General features: G+C 59.5%; 1 protein-coding gene across 1 annotated transcript in view; it reads left to right on the plus strand.

The window, feature by feature from the left end:
* The window catches only part of ADGRA1 (adhesion G protein-coupled receptor A1), a 32,472-nt gene extending 12,009 nt beyond the window's left edge, over nt 1-20,463 (plus strand). Inside the window, exons 4-6 of the mRNA XM_068549114.1 lie at nt 1,783-1,928; nt 18,170-18,268; nt 19,242-20,463. Coding sequence (XP_068405215.1) covers nt 1,783-1,928; nt 18,170-18,268; nt 19,242-20,463 — 1,467 coding nt within the window. The remainder of the gene's footprint in view (nt 1-1,782; nt 1,929-18,169; nt 18,269-19,241) is intronic.
* The last annotated feature ends 2,724 nt before the right edge of the window (nt 20,464-23,187 follow it).

The following is a 23,187-nucleotide window of genomic DNA, read 5'->3' on the forward strand; positions in this document are numbered from 1 at the left end:
CAGCCCTCCTCATCCAAGCGTCACAGCGAAACGTGTTACAGAGACATGAGGAACGGGAGCGGCCCAGAGCTCAGGATGGCTGGAGAGAACGCACGGTTGTTATGGCGACGAAACCACGGCTGCGCGCCTCACCGAAGGGCTCCTTGACGTCGTGGGCACGGGCGGCCGCCGCGGGCCCCGCTAACCCCGGTGCGTCAGCGCCAGCCCTGGGTCCGGGAGCACAGACGGCGGCCGGGATGGTGGAGGGGCTGTCTGTCCGCCAGGGTGACAACCCTGCGACCGCGCCACGTGTCCAGCCTGAAGCTGGCGTCCGGCCGACAGCCTCCTGCTCTGTGTACCTTCTCATCAGCCACAGACGTGCACAGTCCGGGCGAAGCTCGGAGCAGGCGGATGAAGGGCCCAGCCGGCTCCGCCACCTCCCTGCCCCCGCTCTGGGCTCCGGGTCCTCTTCCCGGCCTGGGACCAGCTCCAGAGGCCGAGGGTGGCGTTCCTTCCAAGGACGTGTCTCTGACTGTTTCTACTTACACATGATGAGAGCCACTCTGCTGTCCTTCAGTCGAGGGCCAGGCCCACACGGTCCCCTTTCCTCCTGTTTCTGGTGCAGGGAGTCCTGGCCCCTCAGTTCCTCATGCCTCCTCCTCTCGGCCAGGCTGGGATGAGGCCGTGAGCTCAAGGCCCCAGGCACACACGGCCCCATCACGAGGCCCAGGCCAGGCTGAGGGAAAGGCTGGGCTCTCCCACCTGCAGGGAGCCATCTGAAACCGTAAACACAGCCCGGGGAGTTTCCCACCACCCCACAGCGTTCTCACCGATTATTACGGAGCCTTCTCATAAGTAAAAATTGAACCCTGGATTTGATAAATCATTATAATGGTGTGATGTTTTACCTTTATTCACAGAATCTCTGTATTCCTTAAACATTGACATCCTTACAATTACAGCTATATTTTACTTGTCATTGCGAAATGTCAGGTTATTACTTCAAAGGTAACCTCATTTTACAGAATCAGATAGGGATGACGGGGTGTGGAATATGTAATCAGCTAAGGCAGAGCCGCCGCCATGGGCAACTGGGGCTGTTGCCATAGTAATGAGCGACTCCGACTGGCAGGGAGTGAACTTCAGCCTCTGACCCCGAAGCGCTTTATCTCACCCCCGAGCCGCAAACACCGGAATCCCGGGAGACCCCGCTGCGCCACCGCCCCTCCCTTCCTTTGGTGGGCGCTGGTGGGGCTGAGCCATGCCAACCACACGGACGTGTGCACCCGGCCCACACGCGGGAGGATGTGCTCGCCACCAGGACCATGCCCAGGGTGTCGTTCACACACCTCTCTGCAGGACGGCCGTGCTGACCCGTTCAAGGGTCCTGGCAGCCCACGCGGCTCCCTTGGGCTCCAGCCCCTGTGAAGTGTGGCATCTGCCCTCGTTCAAGGGTCCTGGCAGCCCACGCGACTCCCTTGGGCTCCAGCCCCTGTGAAGTGTGGCATCTGCCCTCGTTCAAGGGTCCTGGCAGCCCACGCGGCTCCCTTGGGCTCCAGCCCCTGCGAAGTGTGGCATCTGACCTCGTTCAAGGGTCCTGGCAGCCCACACGGCTCCCTTGAGCTCCAGCCCCTGTGAAGAGTGGCATCTGCCCTGAGGACCCCAGTGCCCCTGCCAGGCCCACTTCCTGTCACTGTTGAGCTGCCTCCTGCGGATGCAAGGGGGAGGGGCTCGGACTTGGGGGAACGTGCGCTGGCGGGGGCAGGGCTGGGGGCGGTTGGCTCACTGGCTCTCTCCCCCCAGGTGGGCATCGTGCTGCACTACTCCACGCTCTCCACCATGCTGTGGATCGGAGTGACCGCCAGGAACATCTACAAGCAGGTGACCAAGAAGGCCCCGCTGTGCCCGGGGGCAGACCAGCCACCGTACCCCAAGCAGCCCTTGCTCAGGTACTGAGTACGCCTGGCCGCCCCACCACCTGGCTCCAAGAGACCCCGGCCCTGGACCTCCTTCTGGGGGTCTTGGCCACAAGGGAACTTGGGGCCTGAGGACGATCCGATGGCACAGGTGGCCAGGGGCAGGGTGGGGCCCTGGTGCTGGGGTGACTGCCCTCTGGTGCTGCTGAGTTTCCGCTGGGAGAACCCCAGCACCCACGTTGGGTGGGCGTGCAGAGAGATGGCTCCGTGGTGGGTCAGTGCCTTGGTCTTGGCTTTGGCTTATTCACGGGCCTCAGTGGGCTAAGAGGGGAACCTGATCTCAGGGTGACCGTGTGGCTTGGGCACGGATTTGGAGGCCCCTGCTCCAGCCAGCTGTCCCTGTTTCTTCCTCGGGCCGGGAGGGTTCGAGGTGGACGTGGTAGGAACAGGCCTGGGGCCGATGGAGCCCCAGACCCCCTTCCAGCATTGGAGCCAGGGAAACGCTGGGGCACCAGCCTGCCAGGGCCACGGCAGGAGTGCATCTCACTTCACGCCAAGGAGCGATCTCGGCTCCTTTAGACAAGGACATACCTGCCCCCGTCACTGGGCAGCCATCCATGGCAATCAGTGTTTTGCTGGGCTCTGCCCTTCAATTTTCTGAGCCAAGACTGAACCCAAATCGGCCGTTGGCAAGAGCCAGGCTCAGATCGGCCTACGTGGCCCTGAGCCTGGGCACCAGCTGCCCAAAGCCATCCGGCTGCCACCATCTCCAGGACGTCACCTGAGCTCGGAGAGCATAAGCCTTGGCTGCCCACTGAGCTTCCCCAGGGTGCCCGCTGGTGGTGACGTGCAGCTCGGCCAGAGGCTGCCCTGGACACTGGGGCTGGGGGTGGGGGGGACCCTTGGCGTTTGGGAGCCTTTTGCCTGGGATTCCTGAGACGATCCCAACCAGGTGGTCCCTGGGAAAGGCAGCTGCTGCCGCTGTGAGGTTGTGGCCCATGCGGGGGGCACCAGGGACTCCCGGCCCCTCGGACCGAGCTCTGTCTGGCTTTGCATTTGGAGGGCCACGGACCAGCGCTCAGTAAGCCCACAGCCCGGCAGAGCGCCCATTCTGAGGCAGATTAAAAAGCGCCCTGTTTTATTTAAGTGGATAGTGACCCCCCCCCCCCGCAACACCAGCCCATCCCCATCCCCAGGCTTCCGACACTATTTGATTTTCAGGTGGAGCAGACGCGTTGCCACGTGGCAAACAGGGGCAGTGGCGCTTTCGCAGTGACTTGGGCCAGGGAGGCGGGGTTTCATCATCTCGTCTCCTGCCAGGGAGGCCCCAGGTCCCCTGGGTTTAAAAATCACTCTCAAAATGCGTTAGCGGGTCTGAAATTGACGGAAGCGCTGCCTGGTTGCTTGAAGGCTGGGGTGGAGCCGTGGAGCACGCTGTGCTTTCCTCTGACAGCTGCAAAGTGCACGCGACCCGGCGCCGCGGGGCTCCGCGACCTGGGGCTTGGGGTGGGGACCGTCCCAGCCGCGCTGTCACAGCCGCAGGTCACTCTCGGAAACTGGCCGCTCCTCCTGGTGCTGCCCGGAGGCCACTGCCACCCCCCCGCCCCGGCGTCCACTTCCTTTAGTACAAAGGGCCTTGACGCTGGGGCGTCCACGTAGCGCTGTGACCCCAGTAGCTCCCTCGGTTACCGGCCTGCCCGTCGCCACCCCGTCCCGGCACGCACACCCCCGACGGGTGCAGACGTCGGAGGGGTGGGGGGCGTCTGCTTCTGGCTCCACCACGGGCCCGCTCCCCCCATCACCACCACAGTCTGCTCTCTTGGGCCCGGCCTGGCCGGGGGCTGGCAGCGAATGTGATGGGCCTGGGCCTTCTCCAGAGAGACCAGAGGCTGGTCGTGGGGACCCCAAAGGCTGGGGGGAACCGTCAGGGACCAGAGACTTTCGTTCCAGGCCCCCGGGGCTCACGTCGTGCCCTCCGCACTCCAGGCCCTGCAGCCTCTGCCCTCAGCCTCCTCACCCCGGAAGCATCCTCGTCAGTGGGGATCTTCCCACCGGCCCCGCAACAGGCGTCCTTTTACTGCATCCTTGACCCCACTCCCAAGACTGGAAAGTCGCCTGGGCTTTACCAACAGCAACAGGAAGTTAGCTCCTGGGACTTCCTGGAGGGAAGCGCCCCAAAAGGCCACGTGCTGCCAGGGCGTCGTGCGTAAGCTGTCAGAACAGAGCGCACCAGGTCTTGCTGGACCCTCGGAGGGGGCTGGGCGGCACGGGCAGCGGCCAGAGGCCCTGTGTCCTCCCAGCCCGGCTCTGCAGTTTTCCATTGAGAAATAAAAAGAAAACAGTTGTGAAATCCCACACAAATATTAAAATAGTTTTCTCCATTTCTGCAAAAATGGCCATTGGACTTTAGATAGAGATTGCATTGAATCTGGAGAGCATGTTAAGATGTGTTACCATTTTTACATTATTAACAGTATCCAATCTGTAAACGCAGGATATTTTTCCATTCTTCTTTAATTCCTCCCGGGAATGTTTTACAGTTTTCAGTGCACATATCTTGTGCTCCGTGGTTAAATGTTTTCCTAAGTATTTCTTATGCTATTGTAAATGGGATTGTTTCCTTAGCTTTATATTCAGGCTGTTCATTACATATGTATAGAAATACAACTGATTCCTTGTGTTGATCTTGTGTCCTGCAACTTGGCTGAAATTGCTTACTAGCTCCAGCAACTTTCTGTGGATCCTTTGGGATCTTATATACATCATGTCATCTGCATGTAGGGAGTATTACTTCTTTGTTTCCAACTTGAATGCTTTTCTTTCTTTTCTTGCCTAATCGCTCTGGCTAGGACTTCCAGGACTGTGTTAGTCCTCTCTCTTTTTCTCTTAGTCTAGCTAATAGTTAGCCAATTTTGTCAATCTTTTTGAAGAACCAACTTTGATTTCATCAATTTTCTCTATTTTTTAATTTTTCTTTTTTGAAATAGGCGACATTTATTGAGCACATACTCTGTCACGCTCTACGCTAAAGGGCAGGCATGTGTTTTATGATTATTCACAGTTTGTTTAGAACAGAAAATGTGTCTGACGTAAAGTAAGTTTACTAATACCTCATAGTTTACAAAGTACTTTCACACACATTAGAGGGAACATGACTATTTCTATTTTACAAAATAAGGAAACGGAGGCATAGAGATTCGAGGGTTGTCCCAGTTCACACATCAGCAGCTAATTAGTGACCGCCTCTGTTGTATTTATCTCTGCTCTAGTGTCTATTACTCCCTTCCTTCTGCTGATCTGAATTCAGTTTGCTCTTCTTTGTTCCAGTTCCTTACAGTATAAAGTCAGATTCCCGATTTGAGATCTTTCTGTTTTGACTCTAGAACTTATGGCTATGAATTTCCTTCTGGGCAATGCTTTTGCTGATCCCAGAGGTTGTGGTGTGTTGTGGGGTTTATTCATTCATCTCAAGGTCTTTTCTGATTGTCCTTGTGATTTTCTCTTCTACCCACTGGCTATCTATGAATGTGTTGTTTATTTTCCACAGATGATTCAGTTTTCAGGGGGTGGGGTGAATCTCTCTAGAATTGTGCTGAAAGTCTTAGAGACAGCTGAGTGAGGGAATTCCAGATTGACTGAAGGGCCACGTGGCTGAGGGGAGAGACCTTGACTCCAATGATGGGAAACATACTATTTCATTCCTTCCGGTGCTTGGAAAGCTCTGAGGTCAGGGTCAAGAGCCGGGGAGGGCCTGGGGTGGAGGCGGGTTACTTTGCAGGTTCTGCTGTGGGGCTGCACGGCCAGGCTAGCTGTCTGCTTTCTCTATGTGAGGAATGGAATGGGCGTGGAGTGTGGGCTCTAGGGGAGCACCTCGATTCAGGCCCCGGGCCAGGGCCAAGGGTCACCGAGCAGAGTCAAGGCCTTTACGGGTCTCTCATGGCTGTGAGCTGAGTGTGAATTGGGTCGCTGGCCCGTCAGTCCTGCCTCAGGGCTTCCTGCTGGGGTATCACCACCTGGAACAAAAGGGTGAACATTTAGACAAGGAAGTGCTACCCCTCAGCTTTGGGGGTGGGAGTCTGGGGATGGGACAGACTCAGAGCCTCAGCTGGGCCCAGGGTGTTGGCACCAGGACCTTCTGGTTTTCTTGAGGGGGGGTGGTAGGCCTTGGGGAACCAGCACATGGGCAGTGCAGGAAGCATTGTGAAGGGCTAGGGGGAGAGCGGAGGTGGGAAAGAACAGCAGGAGGCGAGGGAGGACCATGCCCCACAGGGGAGCTGCCCAGTGAGGGGGCAGGACTGGACCATGGACCCGGCCAGGAGCCTGGTCCAGCTCCCAAGGGCCCACCCAGCCCAGCCTCCACTACCAGGCCCCCCGATCCAGGACACAGCGCCGCCCACCCACGACAGGGTCCCCTCACAGCAAGATGCCCGGAGGGACTCAAAGCAGAGCTCCCCACTCCAGCCACCAATGCCCAGTGTCCATGCAGCCCTGGTCCAGCCTTCGGGCCCCAAGGTGCCAATGCTGTCTCTCAGAGGCCCCAACACAAATAATAGTGTGTCCACGAGGGACACAAAACCACACCCACACTCCTGTGTGTCCACATGGACCCGAGCGCACGCCCAGCACTCTGGTGTGTCCACGTGGACCCGAGCGTACGCCCAGCGCCCTGGTGTGTCCACATGGACCCGAGCCCACGCCCAGCACCCTGGTGTGTCCACGTGGACCCACGCCCACGCCCAGTACCCTGGTGTGTACACGTGGACCCAAGCGCACGCCCAGCACCCTGGTGTGTCCACGTGGACCCGAGCCCACGCCCAGCACCACCACACACAGCAGGCAGCTCAGTCAGGCACTAGCACCGTCACCCCCACGCCAGTGTCAGGAAGCTGGGCGTTGCTCCACGTTGGTCTCGTCCCCTCCCCACGTCAGGAGGAGCCCCCGTCTTCCCAACCTCCCCTCCTCTGTCACCCCGCCCCCCTCAGCCACTGTACTCCCTTCAGACCGCTCTCCGTCCCCCAGGCCTCCCGCCCTCATTGCCCTTCCGTCCAACCCCCGTCCCTCCAGAGTCCCCTCCTGACGTGGAAGCACGCAGGGCCCTGACGCCGCTGATGCCGGTCCCCAGCCTGAGCCCCCGCCATCCCCCGGCAGCCCCTCCTAGGACGCCTGCCTCCACCACGTGGTGACGACCGCTCCCCACGCCTGCCACTCCCCTTGCTCCTGCAGGACCGTATCCCTGGATCCCACAGAATGCTGCTGGCAGCCACTGCAGTACATCTAACAGGGGCTTTGCTGCGTCCTCCCCCTGGACCGAGCGAAAGGACTGCCTCTGCCCCTTTGTCTCTTCAGAACCAGGCTCACAGCTCTTCCTCGTTAAATGTCGAAACCACATGCAGATGAATGATAGTGATTCATTAAATATTTTTTAATTTGGCCTTGAATGCATAGCTTCAGTGCTAACCTGAGCTGGGCGCTGAAGGAAAGCAGTCTGAGCAAAACTCTGTTCTGACATGAGGACCAGAGGCTCAGCTATCATCACGGGACTCCTGGGGTCCCCCCTCCACTGCTCAGCACGGAGGTGATGGCTGCTTAGCTGCGCTTCCACAGAGGGACCCACACGGGGCCGCAGTGGGGGGAGACGCTTCAGGCTGAGTCTGGGCGAATCCGCACAGGCTCACACGCTGGGGAGGGGTTTCTAGGCATGTAGACGCTGGGTGAGGGGTGATAAAGCTCAGCTCCGGGAAGAAACGTAGACGAGGCCTTGAAGGGGGCTCGTTGTACTCACAGAGGGGGCCACGGAGCCATGCCAGGCACACAGGGCACAGCCAAGGCGCTCGACCCAGAGGTGCGGACCTTGCTGGGGCCCGGGGTGCAGCTGAGGGGCACTCGCACCAGGGAATTTCACTGGGTGGTCTGAAAGCAAACCAAGCAGCAGGAACAAGCAGAAGACTGAGTCCAGGGCCGGGTCTGCCACGCGGGTTCAGCCGGTCGGGGTGTGAGTTGCAGCGTGGGGCTGAGAAGGTGCTGCAGCTCCGAGCAAGAGCCCAGGTGGAGGGTTCTTCACGCGGGAGCGTCCCCCAGGAGCAGGGCGCACACGGGGTTTCTGCCCAGGGAAGCCGGCTGCGGGCACGCGCGGATCTGCCCTGGGGACTGGCTACACAGGAGCCCCTGCAGCCCGACCGCCACAGCTGGTGACCTGCAGACCCTGGAGGAAGCAGGCGCCCCCAGACCTGCCATTGGCACAAGTGTCCGGGCCGAGCCGGCACACGAACACCCTTATCAGCCAGTGATATGGGCAACCACCGAGACCCAGGTCCCCAGCCGCCAGCCTCGGGGAGCAGAGCCGGCCTGCTGGTCAGCACTTCCGAGTGTCAGGGGGGAGGAGAGGCAGAAAGCTGGGAAGGGAGAGCCTGGCTGAGAGACACAAACAGAGAAAACGAGGCAGGTGTCCACGCTGAGGGACCAGGAGCCGTGGCTCGGCCACTGCTGAAAGGCCACCACCACGAGGAGGGCTCGGCACCCAAACTTCACGACTGTTTGTCTCTTTAGCCTCGTTCAGGCCCTTCTCTGTCCACGTCTCTATCTTCCCTGCCTGTGTCATCCCCACGGAAGGTGCCACGTGTAACCTGGTGATCGTGAGTCTCCAAGCCCAGCCGCTCGCGGGCTGTTCAGCCAGCGCCGGGGGAGCCACTAGAACAGCTGTGCCGGGCACCGTCCGCAGCCTCTGTGGATGGGCTGGGCCGGCCAAGGCCCCTCAGCCAGGGTCTCTGGGTGGACAGACCTCTCCACCTCTCCTGCTCCCTTAGCCTTAGCCCATTCGGGTGACGAAAACAAAACTCCACAGGCCGGCGGCTTAAACAACAGACACTTGTTTCCCACGCTCTGGAGGCCGACCGTCCAGGACAAAGGCACCAGCAGCTTCGGTGTCTGGTGAGGGCCAGCTTCCTGGTTCCTAGAGGTCCGTCTTCTCGCTGCGACCCGACACGGCAGAAGGGGCTGCGAGCTCTCTGCGGTCCCTTACAAGGCGCTAATCCCATTCGTGAGGGCGCCACTCGCATGACCAAGGCCCCTCCCAATACCACCACCTTGGGTTGAGGATTTCAACATGGGAACGGGGGACATTCAGTCCACAGCAGTCAGCCAAAGGGCGCCTACCTCAGGATCAAACGGAGCTTCTTGCTGTGATTTTACCGATGGTCAGGGGCTAATTCCCAATTTAGCTGCATGTAATTACATCCTAATTTTGCAGTCTGTTCTGCCCTTTCTGATAAAGTGCACCTAGGTAGTTTCCTATTACTTAAGGTCAGCCGGTGGTTTTCTTATCTGGAAACCGCAGTTGGCGCTGGTGCCGAGGTGCCTACACCCTGGATGACAGGCCTGCAGAGCTGAGCCCCTGGTTCGTCCATTAGCCCACGTGCAGCCGGCCCCGACTCTGGACGGCCCTGCCTGGTGGAGGGATAGTTCCCTGGGGCTCTCTCTGCCAGGAACCCCTTCTCGCAGCAGTGATTAAAGATGGCCAGGGGCTTGGGATGTGCTCGGCAAGCGCTGGGCCAGGCGGAACCACACAACCCCCCGGCACGGCCACGGGGGCAGAGGGCTCCGGGGCCGTCGGTGAACCGAGCAGGACCCTCCAAGCCTGACCCCAGGGGCCCCGTGAGGCCACACCTGGGATCACGTCCTGGCTCACAGACCTGGCCCAGGAACACAGGGCTCCTTCTAGGTGAAAGCAACCACGCGGCCCCACGTGCTGGCACCTGTCACTGAGAGAATCATGGCAATTGGGGTGCGGTTTCATGCTGGTCATCGTAAAGCGCCCTGGCTACATGTTAAACGCAGGGCACACTCTGAACAGGAGATGGTCTTGGAGCATCTGCACGGCATGGTCAGGGCTCGGACAGGCGTCCCTCACTGTGTGGCCCTGAGGCCTTCATCCACCAGCTTTTCTCCAGGCCTCAAATCCTCAAGGGTTATCACCGTCCTCCGTCCACCCCGGTCAGTGCAAGCTGGATGTGAGCGTCTGCATCTCAGAGGCACGTCGGTGGCTCTAAAAGCCACATACATACCTGGGCGATGGATGTGGACGGCTCTCTCACCTGAGCTGAAATCATCAACCTGATCTCTCGCGTTTCAGAAGTCCTGAGCTACACAAGGAACGCTAACTGCACCAGGAGATGGACTCCGGATCTGAAGGGCGGTGCCTGGGCAGGTTCACAGGTCATCCTCCCTCCAGCCTCCACCCCCCACCCCCGCCTCCATCTCCCCGGCTCAAGGACACGGGGAGGCCTGGTAGCAGTGACCCCCGTGAGAATCGTTCATACCCGCTCTTCACGTCAGCATGTCTCGTCCAGAGAGACCCAGGCTCCACGAGGGCGCGGACCAGCCAGGGTCTGTCGGCGGACGGCGGTTCCTCGGGCTGTCCTGGGGGAGGGCGCCTTGAGCACGTCTGGCCCCGGACAGTGGACCGACTGTCCAGCGGGGTGAGGGGGACTCATGGCCCCCAGCCCGCGGGCAGGACCCTCATCACAGCCTGACGCTGCTTCTCCTCCCAGGTCCTTTCTGGGGGCTCCTTCACCCGCTGGTCCCTTCTGGTGGCCGAGCCGCAGAGGGAGAAAGTGGCCTCTGCTGGCCTCCATCCTCTCTTGTGGCGCTTTGGACTCTCGGGGAAGCATTGCTCCCCCTCGGCCTGGAAAGAGGGTCCCCTGCTCAGCTCAGCTGACACAGGAAAGGCACTGGGGAGACCGCTGGGATTTCAAAGTCAGGTTTCCCTGCGGCCCTGGAGGCTTGCGGATTACTAGCCTAAAAGCGCAAAGAGGGGACTCTTAAAGAAAAGCCCGTTTAAAATACTGAAGCTCAAGTAGATGGGACCTGCGCTGCTGGAGCCAGAAACCCCAGTGGCCTGAGCTCACCGTGTGCCCGTCACTGACACCGCACCCTCGAGGGCAGCTGGGCCTGCCTGGAGCTGGGGACAGGCACACGCAGGGGCTCCTCACCCAGCCCCACAGCTGCCCGCCCAGGACCCGAGCGGCTTCAGCAGGGACAGCGCCCTCCATCTGGGCCCTGCGCCGCTGTCCAGCGTTCTCTGTCCCGGGAGCTGGTTTATTCTGACTGCACGCGGGCTCCAGCCAGACGAGCGTGCAGGGCAGGGCCCAGGCCCAGCTCAGAGGACAGGACGGGGGACGGTCAGGTGTCCGGGCAGGCGGGTGGCGGGGTCAGAGCTGCCGGAGCCCACGCTCTCCAGGCTCTGCGGCACCCCAGGCTCAGGGAGAGGGCTGGTCCTTTCTCTTTCTTTTCCTTTTTTTTTAACTTTTTTTTTTTTTTTGAGAAATAGAACATTTACACCCCAAATAAGTCTAAAACATCAGCACAGGTTTATGAAATTTTCGTGTGCCCTTCAGGGGAAGAAAGAGGAGCCTCCCCTGGGGAAACCTCAGCCGTGCCCACACCCAGCCCCCTCCCTGTCCTGATTCATGACTTTTATTGCCTTTTTTAATAGTTTTACCACCCAAGTATGCACCCCTAAACACCACTTTTGTCTGCACTGACTTTGAGCCGTATCCACATGGAATCGTTCATTTCATATTTTTATCTGGTTTCTTTCACTGCACAGAGTGTTTGTCAGACCCGTCTCTGTAACTGTGTCACCATCTGGCTGTGTGACGTGGACAAATGACCAGATCTCCTGTAGTTACGCTGCTCCTGGTGGCGCCAGAGGGGGGGTGTGACCCCATCAAACCCCTCAGCCCTTGCCCCTTTCCCCGGGGGGGACCTCTTGGGGGTCCCATCTGCCGTCCCCTGCTGAGCACCCAGCCTCCTCCCATCCTCCCTCTGGGCCGTGCGTCCGTCCATCCGTCTGTCCTTTGTGTAGGACAGCACACACCCCCTGCATCACCTGGGGCTGCTGGTGTTACAAACGGCTGTCCCGACTCCCACCGGCTGGAAGGCACCTTCTGAAGCAGGAGTCTGGGGCACGAAGGCTGCGTCCGGTTAACAAACCCGTCCTTCTCTCCAGATGCCTTGTGCACTCAGCTCTGTGATTCCACTGCCACTTACACTCCTGACTTCTGCCTGGGACGGGAATTTCTGGGTGGTGTAAGCTGGGGGACCGGGTTAGTTTCCTGCTCCTGTTTGAAAAAATCACCACAAATTCAGGGGCTTAAAACTACACAGATTTATCATCACACCGTCCTGGGGTCAGACGTCTAAACCAGCCCCCCTGGGCTAAATGCACGTGTGGACAGGGCTGGCCCTTCCGGACGCTCCAGGTCGAATCCGTTTTCGTGCTTTTGCCCGCTTCTAGTGGCGGCTGCACCCTCGGCTCGCGGCCCCTCCAGCGCTGGGGTCACGACCTCACGGAGAGGCTGCGGCTGGACTAGAGTTGGCCGGTTGGGGTGGGGAGTGGAGGCTGCTGCCGGAGGGTCCATGCGGGGGCGGGGGAGCCGGGGCAGGTGGGGGGCGGAGCATCCCCGCCGCGGAGCGCCCAGCGGCCGCAGCGAGAACAGCCGCCCTGGCCGAGGGGCCTGCGGCGGCCTCCAGCGCCCTCTGCTGACCGAGCCTGCACGGCGCCCCGCGACCTGTGCTCGGCTTGGCCCCCCCCCCCCCCCCGCAGGGCCAGGGCACAGTCTGGCTCGGGCTGCAGCCTCGCCGTGGCGGGGAGGGCGGTGCCAGCCGCGTGGGCCCCGGACTGTCCACCGCGGGCGGGGCAGAGCCAACCTACTGGCTCCGGGGCCCCGGCTGCCTCTCGGCCTCCAGGGAAGAGAGAGGCGGCGGCAGCGCTGAATCGCCCCGGGCTGAGACCCACGGCGGGGTCTCTGGGCAAGCTGTCCCCCGGCTGGCTGTGGCTTAGCCATGTCGCCCGTTTCTCCATCCACCCAGGCCCCAGAGAAGAGACCACCCTGGGCCCCCCGCTGCAGGGCTTCTCGGGGGCTCTCTGAGCCATGGGGCCGCGGGGGGCGGTGCAGGCTTGAGTAGGGGGGGGGTCCCTTCCATGCGTGTCACATCCCGTGGGGCCGCCTGCCGATGCACCTCACCGTGTGCTAAAGGTGTCTCCTGATCAAACCCCGAGTTTCTCTCTGCGCAGCCCCGTCAGCAGCGGGAGCAGAGCGGCTGCAACGCGGGGCGTGGAGGCCCGCAGGCCAGACCCCTTTGCTGCGTGGCTGGAGCAGGACCCTCGGGCCGGGTCCCCAAGCACTCGCTCCCCTGGGAAGACTTCCCCAACTCACTGAGGCAGTCGGGCCATCGTCCCCGCAGTTTTATCCGGCCCAGCCGCTGCCCCGCCTCGCGCTGAGCTGGAATCCCGGAGGCTGGCTCGGTGCGCCTGCAGGGTCTGCAGACGCTGCTCATTTCCCCCGGCCCCCCCACGGAGGCGGAGCGCCCCCAGCCTCTGGCCCTCAGGCTGCCCCTCATTCAGGCCTCGGGCCACACTGGCCTGGGACGGCGTCCTGTGAATCTGGCCAGTTTCTGGGCACGTCGCTTCCCTCTTCCTCCTGCTCTGGGCTGGCCGCATGGGCCGTGTGCTCACACCCGGAGCCCCAGCGAAGGCACTCAGAGCTCATGGCCCGAGGTGCTGGGACAAGTGCAGGGGCCTGCCCCACTGTGCCCGCTCTCACCTACAAATAGTGAACGTCCTACGAGAACAGAGACTCGGCACCACTCTTAGAGGAACGCGCTGTGCTGGCAGCAGCTTGAGGGGAACGGGGTGGGCGAGGCCCCCGCCTTCATGGAGAACATGCAGGTGACCCGGGCATGCAGGGAACAAAGCAGACGGTGCGGCAGGCGCAGAGGAGGTGGGCCTGGAGCCGCAGGACGGACGGAGCCGCGGGAGGGCCCGGGGTCCCAGCAGAGAGACAGAAAGGGGAGGCGCAGGCAGGAGTGAGCCTGGGGGAGCTGCAGGCAGGGATGGGGGTCTGGCCCACGGAGGTGCTTGGAGGGGCCCGGTCACCTGTCACTGGTTGTCATCAGGCTGAAAGGGCTGCCTACACAGGCCCCACCTCCTAGAAAGAGCTCTGACAGCTTCTCTTCAAGTGAGGAGCCCCCGGCCTCACCCCAGGAAGGGAGGCCCCCAGTGGAGGGGCCGTGCTCAGCTGTGCTCTCCATGCGGAGACCCCTAGCCAGCCTGGATGGGACAGAGCCCAGTGTCCCGGTCCGCTGTCAGACTTCTTCCCTCCAGGGAAGAAGGACCACACGGTCCTGATGCTGGGGCTCCGTAGTCTATCCTGCAGTCCGTCTTTTTTTCAGGATGGCCTTCGATTGTCCAGACCCTTTACATTTCCATATAAATTTTAGAATAAATTATCCACTTAAAAAAAAAAGAATCTGCTGGGATTCCGGTTTGATGTCATTGTAAACAGCATTTTTATTTTCCAATGGTTTCCTGCTCACGTACAAAGTATAACTGATTTTTGTGTGATAAGCTCGCAACCGTCCGAATTCTCTTGCTAGTCCCGGCAGTTGTCTTGGAGACGCCACAGCATTTTTCAGGTAACGAGTCAGGTCACCTGCAACCAGAAATGTACTTACTTCGTTCTCACTGGTGCCTTTACTTCTTTGCTGCCTCATCAGGGTGCCGGGGTGTCCAGGACAGGGTTCGGAGGGACTGGGGGGAGGGGCACCTTTTCCGTCCCTGATCTTGGGGAACCTCTACCATCTCACCGTCAAGGATGACACTGGCTACCAGTTTTCATAGACGCCTCCCAGCAGGTTGAGGAGATTCATGGATTCCTAGTTTGCTGAGATTTTTTTACGATGAACGCGTCTTAAATTTTCTCAAATGTTCTTGCTATACCTATTAAACAATCACATCGCTTCTCCTTGCATTTATATGATGAACTGCATTGATCAATGTTTATGAATAACAGGCTAATTCGCATTTCTGTGATCATTCTTACCTGGTCATGATGTTTTGTCCTTTTCGTAAAGTCCTAGATTTCATTTGCTGACACACTGTTGGAGATGTTTGTGTCTGTGTTCGTGAGGGTTGCTGTGTGTAATCAACTCTTTTTTAAATGTCTCCATCTGAGCTGGGTATCAGCTCATGCTGACCTCATAAATTGAGTCAGGAGGTGTTCCCTCCTCCTTTATTTTCCAGAAGAGCCCATATCAGATTGGTGTCCTCTCTTCCTCAGATGTGTGTTCTGATTCACTGGGGACACTCGCAGAGCCTGGAGTTTCTCTGTGAGATGTTTGTGGATATTGAAGTCAGTGTTTTTACTAGAAAGAGAGTATCCAGATTTTCTAATGCTTCTCGTTTCAGTTTTGGTAACTTGCATTTTTCTCAAGGAATTTATCCATTTCATCTAAGTTGCTAAATAGTTAGTGTACAGTTGTTTATAGTATACTCATTTTTCCAGTGTCTGTGGGTGGACAACGCTGACCCCTCTTTCCTGATGCTGGCAATTTGTCCTCTCTCTCTTTACCCCTGATCAATCCAGCTATGAGTGTATCCTTTTGTTGACTTTTTTTTTTTTTTATTCAGGAAATCAATTTTGGCATGATAATTTTCACTATTTTTTGTTTTCTTTTTTCATTTATTTCTGTCCCCGTTTTTGTCATCTTCTTCCTCCTGGTTACTTTGAGTCTACTTTGCTCTTTTGTTTTTCTGCCCTGTTGAGGTGGAATCTTCAGCCACTGAACTTCAGACCTTTCTTTTTTTCCTCATAGAAATACTCATGGCTATGAGTGTCCCTCTAAGCCCTGCATCCCAGAAATATTATACTGTATTTTTTCTCATTCTGATTAAAATATTTTCTAAATTCCCTTATGATTTCTTCTTTGATCCATGAATTATTTAGAAGTATGTCATTTCATTTTTCAGATATTTGTGGTTTTCCTAGTTAGTCTATTGCTATTAGTTTCTAATTTAATCTCACTTGTTTTATTGGGCATCGCATCATCTGCAATGGTAAATAGTGTGCACGTGAAAAGAATGAGTGCTATGCAATTATTGGGTGTGATGTTCTAGAAAGAGCAATTAGAGAAAAGATTAATGTTATTGTTCAGATCTTCCATTTCTTTACTAATTTTTTGCCTACTTGTCCTATCAATTGCTAAGAGAGGGGAATTCAGAACATCAGCTATGATTTTGGAATTGTTGATTTCTCCCTTTAACTTTGCCCATTTTTGCTTCACATATTTTGAATCTTCCCTTTGGCTCCCACACATTTACAGTTTCATGTCTTCCTGTGAACTAACATTGATATCATTATGAAATGCCCCTCTTTCTCTCTTCTCTTAAAAGTTTATTTTGTCTGGTATTAATGCAGTCACTCTGGCCTTCTTGGACTCAGTTAGTGTGGATAGCTTTTTCCATCCATTAATTTTCAACCTCTCTGTGTCTTTTTATTTAAAATGTTTCCTCCTATTGTAGACAGTATATAACTGGGTCTTGCTTTTTTGCTGTTGTTAATCTATTCTGATTATCTCTGGCTTTGACTTAGAATGTTTATTCCATTAAAATTTAATGGCAGTTTTGATTTAGTCTCCATTTCATTATTTGTTTTCTGTTTTTGCTTCATTTTTCTCTTTTTTTGTTTTCTGTCCTCCCTTTCCTTTTTTATTGTCTTCTTTGGTTATTTTGATATTTTTTAACATTTCATTTTAATTTATCTATTAACTTTTTGCCTATTAGCTATTTATGGTTGCTTTAGGGATTAAAATCCACAGCCTTTCCACAGTCTTTTTAGTTTGAAACTTACACTATTTCATGTAAAATACATTAGAAACTTTGCAACTGCATGGGACCACCTCTCCTCCCACCCTCTTTATGCTACAGACACTATAGATAGTGCCCCTACCTATATTGTAAACTCAAGGCAGTGTTAAAATTCTTTCTTTAAACACCAATATATATTTTAAAGAAATTAAGAAGAAACGAAATCTTTTATATTTACCCAGATGTTCAGTATTTCTGATGATCTTCATTCCTCCAAGTTTCTGTCTGGTACAGCATCCTATCATCCTGAAGGATTCTATTTGGCATTTCTTAAGTGCAGGTCAGCTGACCACGAATGCTCCCGGTTTTATGTTTGTTACAATGTGTCTTTCTCCTTCACTCTGGAGGACGTGCCCTCTGGATACAGAATTCCGGGAGGCACGGAGTCCCCAGCCGTCACCGCGTGTGACCATGTGCAGGGCCATCCACTCCCACCCGTGGACCTGGAATCCGTGTCGTTCCCCTCGCTGGGGACCTGGTGCCCTCCCATCGATTTGGGCATCTGTGGCATCCTGTGAATGACACCCTCTTATGGGGGATCGTCCCCGACACCCTCTTATGGGGGATCGTCCCCGAGCTGGCCCCTTGCTCTCCGCTCCAGAGGCACCACCCATCGCCGTGTGTGACAACCAGCGTGCTCCATGGCCCGGTGCCCGTGGCACGGGCGCCTGGCAGTCCCCGGCCCTCGCGCTCCCCAGGGTCCCGCTCCAACACCCCTGGATGGAGCTGTTGGCTGCGGCCCCACAGATGGGACAGGCAGCTCACCGGGGGCAGGCAACTCCCTTCCAGGCGAATCCCTGTCCTCCCAGGGAGGGGTCAAACCCAGAACTTGCCCCCAAGCAGCTGAGAAACTGGGCTGCCAGGCAGCACACAAAGGCACAAGGAACGGCCCCTGTGAGTTTCTCACCCTGAGGTTATCAGGCCAGTTTCAGGCCCGAGCAGGCATAGCTAGTCACTGACGCCAGCCACCTGCTGGCACAGGCGCTACCTGGGCTCGAGCTGAGAGGCCCCGGCGCCGGCGGCATGAGCAGCTCCGCCTGAAGGGGGCCAGGCGGCTGGCTACAGTGTCCGCCACAGCCCCGTACTGTCCCCCATGGAGCACGCAGCCCCCTCCACCCTGTCCGCTGTGGTCCCCCCTCCACTCAGGGGCTTCACGTTGTCCCCGTTACTTCTGCCGCATGAACCAGGGCACCACATGCCCCCAGACGCACGTGCTGGGCCCGGCCAGGGTCACCTCTGCACAGGCGTGGCAGCGGGGGGGGGGGGGGGGGGACACACCTGGAGGAGACGTGGGGCGACCCAGGGGGTGGGGGGATGTGGGGGAACACGGGGGGCAATGAATGCAGGGGATGGGGAATGCGGGGCTCGTGGGGGAGGGGGTGCGGGGGAGGCCAGGTCGGGTGGGGCGCTGGCAGCGGCTACGCCACCAGGGTGGGCCGGTGCCGCTCTGACAGCTGCTCGGCCGGGACGCCTGGGCCTCGCCTCCCCCGCTCTGCCCCAGGAAGGCGAAGGGGGGCTGCCCTGGGGCTGCAGGGGGACTTGGAGTGCAGTGAGCGGCCCCTTCCCGCAGGTTCTACCTCATCAGCGGAGGGGCCCCTTTCATCATCTGCGGCATCACGGCCGCCACGAACATCGGGAACTACGGGATGGAGGACAAGGACTCCGCGTAGTGAGTACCCGGCGCCGCGCGGTGGGGGGCGGCGTGGCCCCGCCCAGGAGCGCCGTCCTCCCCGCACGCGGGCTTCCCCGCCTCCCATCCCCCACCCCCCGTCCCCCACTCCCGTCCCCCCGGCACCGTGGGCTGGCAGGAGGGGTGGGGGGGTGCCCCTGGCAACACGGCCGCCCCGCCCAGGACAGGCGAGCGTGGACCCGGCCATGCGTAGGAGCCGAGACAGACCCCGCCCCGTCGGCGCCCCGCCCACCGGCCCCCCTCGCTCTCGGCGCCCCCGCCCCAGCTCTGCCGCGCGTCCAGCGCCCCCCGCGGCCGGCGGGTGGGCTGGGGCCCTCGGCCTCGCTGGCCCTGCCCAGGCCGCTCCCGCCGTGAGGCCACCGGTCGGCTGCACCTGGCAGTGGCTTCTGTGGCCTTCTCAGGGTCCCCCCTGGGCTCTCCCCGAAGCCGCCCCCCCTGCCCTTCACCGTAGAGCCTCCTGGGGAGGCCGGTCTGGCCCCCTCGCTCACAGGAGCAGCGCCAGCCCCGGTGCAGCACGGCCCCCAGCAGACCCCCGGCGCTGGAGCCATGCCTGCACCCTCACACTCCTCCCCCAGTTGCCCCCCCCCCAGGGCAAAGCCCCGCAGGACACGCAGGCCCTGTTCCCCCGGGGCTCACCCCTTCCTGGGCCCGGCACTGCGGCCCCACCCTGTCCGGCTGAAGCTGGGAGGAAGGGCAGCCGCCCGAGAAAAGCAGCAGCGCCAGAGAGGCGGCCCAAGGCTTGGAACCCAGGCCTGGCTGCCGCCTGCAGGCCACCCCCACCGCCGGCGCCCCCAAACTCCCACCACGCTGGCTGGTGGCGGCCCCGTCCCGATTTCGTGTGTCTCCTTCTCTCACGAGGACCCTCCCGCGAGCTCAGGGAAGCAGTGACCCCTAGTCCCAGCCGGTGCCCTGCCTCGTGCGACCCCCTCGCTGACTTGCTCTCCTCCCACAGCTGCTGGATGGCCTGGGAGCCCAGCCTGGGCGCCTTCTACGGGCCGGCGACCTTCATCTCCCTGGTCACCTGCGTGTACTTCCTCGGCACCTACGTCCAGCTGCGGCGCCACCCAGAGCGCAGGTACGAGCTCCGGGAGCGGACGGAGGAACAGCAGCGGCTGGCGGGGCCCGAGGCCGGCGAGAGCCCCGGGGCCCCGGCGGCCACGCCGCCCGCCCACGATGCCCCGGTCACCTCGCTGCTGCAGAACGAGCACTCGTTCAAGGCCCAGCTGCGGGCCGCCGCCTTCACGCTGTTCCTGTTCGTGGCCACGTGGACCTTTGGGGCACTGGCCGTGTCCCAGGGCCACTTCCTGGACATGATCTTCAGCTGCCTGTACGGCGCCTTCTGCGTGACCCTGGGGCTGTTCGTGCTCATCCACCACTGCGCCAAGCGGGAAGATGTGTGGCACTGCTGGTGGTCCTGCTGCCCCTCCCGTGGGGACCCCCACGCCGTGAAGCTCGGCGCCCGCCCCACGCTCGACGCCAACGGGGATGTGCTGAGCCACGCAGCCTGCCTGCAAGACTCACCGTGTCCCAGCAAGACGCTGGGCTTCGGCCACCCGCCAGCCAGCCACTGCAAGATGACCAACCTGCAGGCCACCCAAAGCCACGTCAGCTGCCTGTCACCAGCCACACCCTGCTGTGCCCAGATGCCCTGCGAGCAGTTGATGGAGGACGCAGCCCACGTCCACGTGCACGAGGAGGACGCCTTTGGGCATGACCCGCACCTGCACAGGTGCATCCAGGGCAGAGCTGAGCCTCACTACTTCAGCCGGCACCGGGCAGCCACGGCCGAGCAGGAGTACGCCTACCACATCCCGTCCAGCCTGGACGGCAGCCCCCGTAGCTCGCACACGGACAGCCCCCCCAGCTCGCTCGAGGGCCCAATGGGGCCACACTCGCTGGCCTGCTGTGCCCAGGGTGACCCCTTCCCCTTGGTCAGCCAGCCCGAGGGCGGCGACGCCAGCCCCGTGCTCTATGGCTGTCCCCCACGGCCCGGCAGGGAGGCAGCCCACGGCCCGGCCCACTTGGAGGTGCTCCGGAGGACACAGTCCCTGCCCTTTGGCGGCTCTGGCCAGGACGGGCTGGTCAAGGGTGATGCACGGGGCGCTGCACCCTTTGGCTCTGACAGCACGGGCAACATCCGCACGGGGCCCTGGAGGAACGAGACGACCGTGTAGCAGGCGGGGCTCTGTCCCCTTCGCCCACACGGCCTGGACGTGCTTCAGAGCAGAGCCAGGCCCTCGGCCACGTGAGGTGGGCAGGGGGTGACCACGTGACCCAGCCTTGGCGGCACCGCCACTGACCCCTTCGTTGGACGACCTGAGCGGGAAGACGCTTTGGGCTACGTTGGCCTCCAAGAGCCCCGAGGGCAGCCGAGCGGTCCACGTCCACAGTCACCTGCTTTCGTCCCGTAGTGCCCAGTCCCCGGCAGCCCAGGGCAGAAACCCACCCTCAGCGCCCGGCGTGTATCCCGTCTGTCCCGCCACCTGCCTTGCTGGGCCTGGCCGCGGCAGGTGGCGCCCCTGATGTTTCCTAGCGTTTAATGTGTGTTTTCTGTTTAGGTTTGTTCCTCGGGGCGGGCAGGCAGGCAGCCTGCCTGTCAGTCCAGAGCGCTCTGGGCAGCTGCCCCAGGCCCCTCCACTCTCAGGGGGACTCGAGTCAGCACCTCTGCCCAGTGCCGGCTCCGCCTTCACCCCTGCCCCACAGGCCTCAGCGCACCACAGACGCTGGGGCAGCAGCCGTACTCTGGGAGCACAAGGGCAGAGGGAGTGTCGGCGACCCTAGGCCTTCCAAGGGCCGGTGGGGTCTCTGAGGGGCCTGGGCTTTTGGAAATGCCCACACACCCTTTAATGTAGACTCGACTTCCGAAGCCAGGCGCCATCAGGGCTGGGTCCCGCCCGCACCATGAGCGTTTGGGAACAATAAAGTCCCCTGCCACAAAAAGAGAGGGTCTGGCATTTCCGTGAACATCCGGGCACAAAGCCGTGACTCAGAGGACAGACATCGGTGACAGTGATCTTTCTGTGACAGCAAGTGGCATGTCTCAAGGGAAGGGGTCCACGGGTCCCCGTGGAGACAGAAGCTGAGACACCCAAAGGGATGTGTGTGTGAGCCTGTCCAGTCTTTGCTCCCTCCCTCCATGCCCCGGGGTCTGTAACACATGTGCAGACATGTGCACCCCACACACACGTGTTGGTGCATGTACCACATACAGGTGTGAATGTGCCACATGCACATGTGCATCACATGCACACTCCCCACACGTGCACCGTATACCATACATGCACAAGAGTGCACACGCATGCACTGCACACAGCATACATCACACATGCCACCCGTGCACACACGTCTACTGTGCACAGACGTGCACACGGCACGGCACGCACACACAGGATAGAGTGTTTTCCAGCCGTCCGAGCGCCACGCTCTCCTTGCCCTGTGCAGCCTCATCACCGGGACTTGTCAGCGTCTGTGTCTTGGGCGGGGACTCCAGCAGGAGCAGATCCTTCCTCACACCCACCTGGGTTGGGGCCGTGTCCGGTGTCCCAGGCGAGATGCCCCGTATCTGAGCACAGGAGCCCCGCTTCCTGGAATTCCTGTAAACTTAACAGTGACGTTGTAACAGACCAAGGTGTCCGGTACCTGCCCCGAACCCCATGTGTCCTCACGTGTCGACCAGACGGGCAACCGATGACCGCTGGGTGGCTCCTGTCTCCACCGCCGACCAGCCTGCTTGCCTGCTCCTGCGACTGACCCGACCAGCGCCCCGGGGCTGTGCTGGGCACACGCTGCAGACGGAGAACCGTCGACGAAATACAGTGTTGTCCTTGTTGGCACTTTGGGAGGCTGGTTCATAGCATCCGCAAGCACCTCTCTCCCTATAGGGGGACAGGCCTGCCGTGGTGCCCGGGGCTGGCAGAGGCCGGGGAGCCACGAGGCTGCCCTTTCCGGCCCCTCCAGAGGGCGCCCCCCATCCTTCCTGCCCCGGTGCCCCGACAGACCAGGGAGAGGAGCTCATCATTCAGACCAAAGAGATTCGACGTTAAATGTTAAACATCGTGTGTTTCAATATTGGTTCAGCCTCCTGAGACCACTTGGAGACAGGGTTGTGACACCTTCCGTTTGCAGGTAATGTTTTCCAGGAATAAAAATCCACAGCACGACCACATCGGGAGCGCCCCACACGGACGATGCCTTCCAAAGGGATGCAGGGCGGGAGGTCAGAGCCACAGCCCATCGTCTGAGGTCTAACGCTGTGTGTCACCCCTTCCTTTCTGCTATGTGTGTGCATACACGCGGGGGGTGTGTGTGTGAGTGTGCTTCCTGTGTGTGTGTGGGGTGGGGTGTGCATGTGTGTGCCTATGTGCTGAGTGCATTGTGCATTCTGTGTTCAAGTTGGTTTGTGCACATGCGTCAGTGTGTGCATGTCACACATAAGTCTGCCACGTGTGTGTGCATTGTGAGTGCACGTGCAAGGGTGGGACTGCGCTATGTTGAGTTGGGTGGGTGGGTGCCCACGCATGCGTGTGTGTAGTGTGAGAGCACGTGTATAAGGATGACTGTGTGAGCACATGATAGCATGTGCGGATGTGCATGTGTGAAAGCGTGTGCACGGGTGAGTGAAAGCATGTGCACGTGTGAGTGCATGCATGTGTGTGTGCTTACATGTGCGTGTGCGTTGTGTTTGGATCATATGGCTGCGTAGAGGTGTGAGTGTGGGGATGAGTGGGCATGTGTGAGCGTGTGGGTGCCTGAGTTGTATGTGTGAGTGCAGGAAGAGCACACGTGTGTGTGTGGGAATGTGCGTGCGCGCGTGTACAGGCCCTTCACAGAGAGCCCCCTGGCCTTGCTGTGCGCTCCTGTCTGACTACCAGCGTGCAGGCCTGGCGGCCTCACAGGGT

Source organism: Eschrichtius robustus, chromosome 7 (assembly GCF_028021215.1).
Source record: "Eschrichtius robustus isolate mEscRob2 chromosome 7, mEscRob2.pri, whole genome shotgun sequence".
NCBI classification, from domain to species: domain Eukaryota; kingdom Metazoa; phylum Chordata; class Mammalia; order Artiodactyla; family Eschrichtiidae; genus Eschrichtius; species Eschrichtius robustus.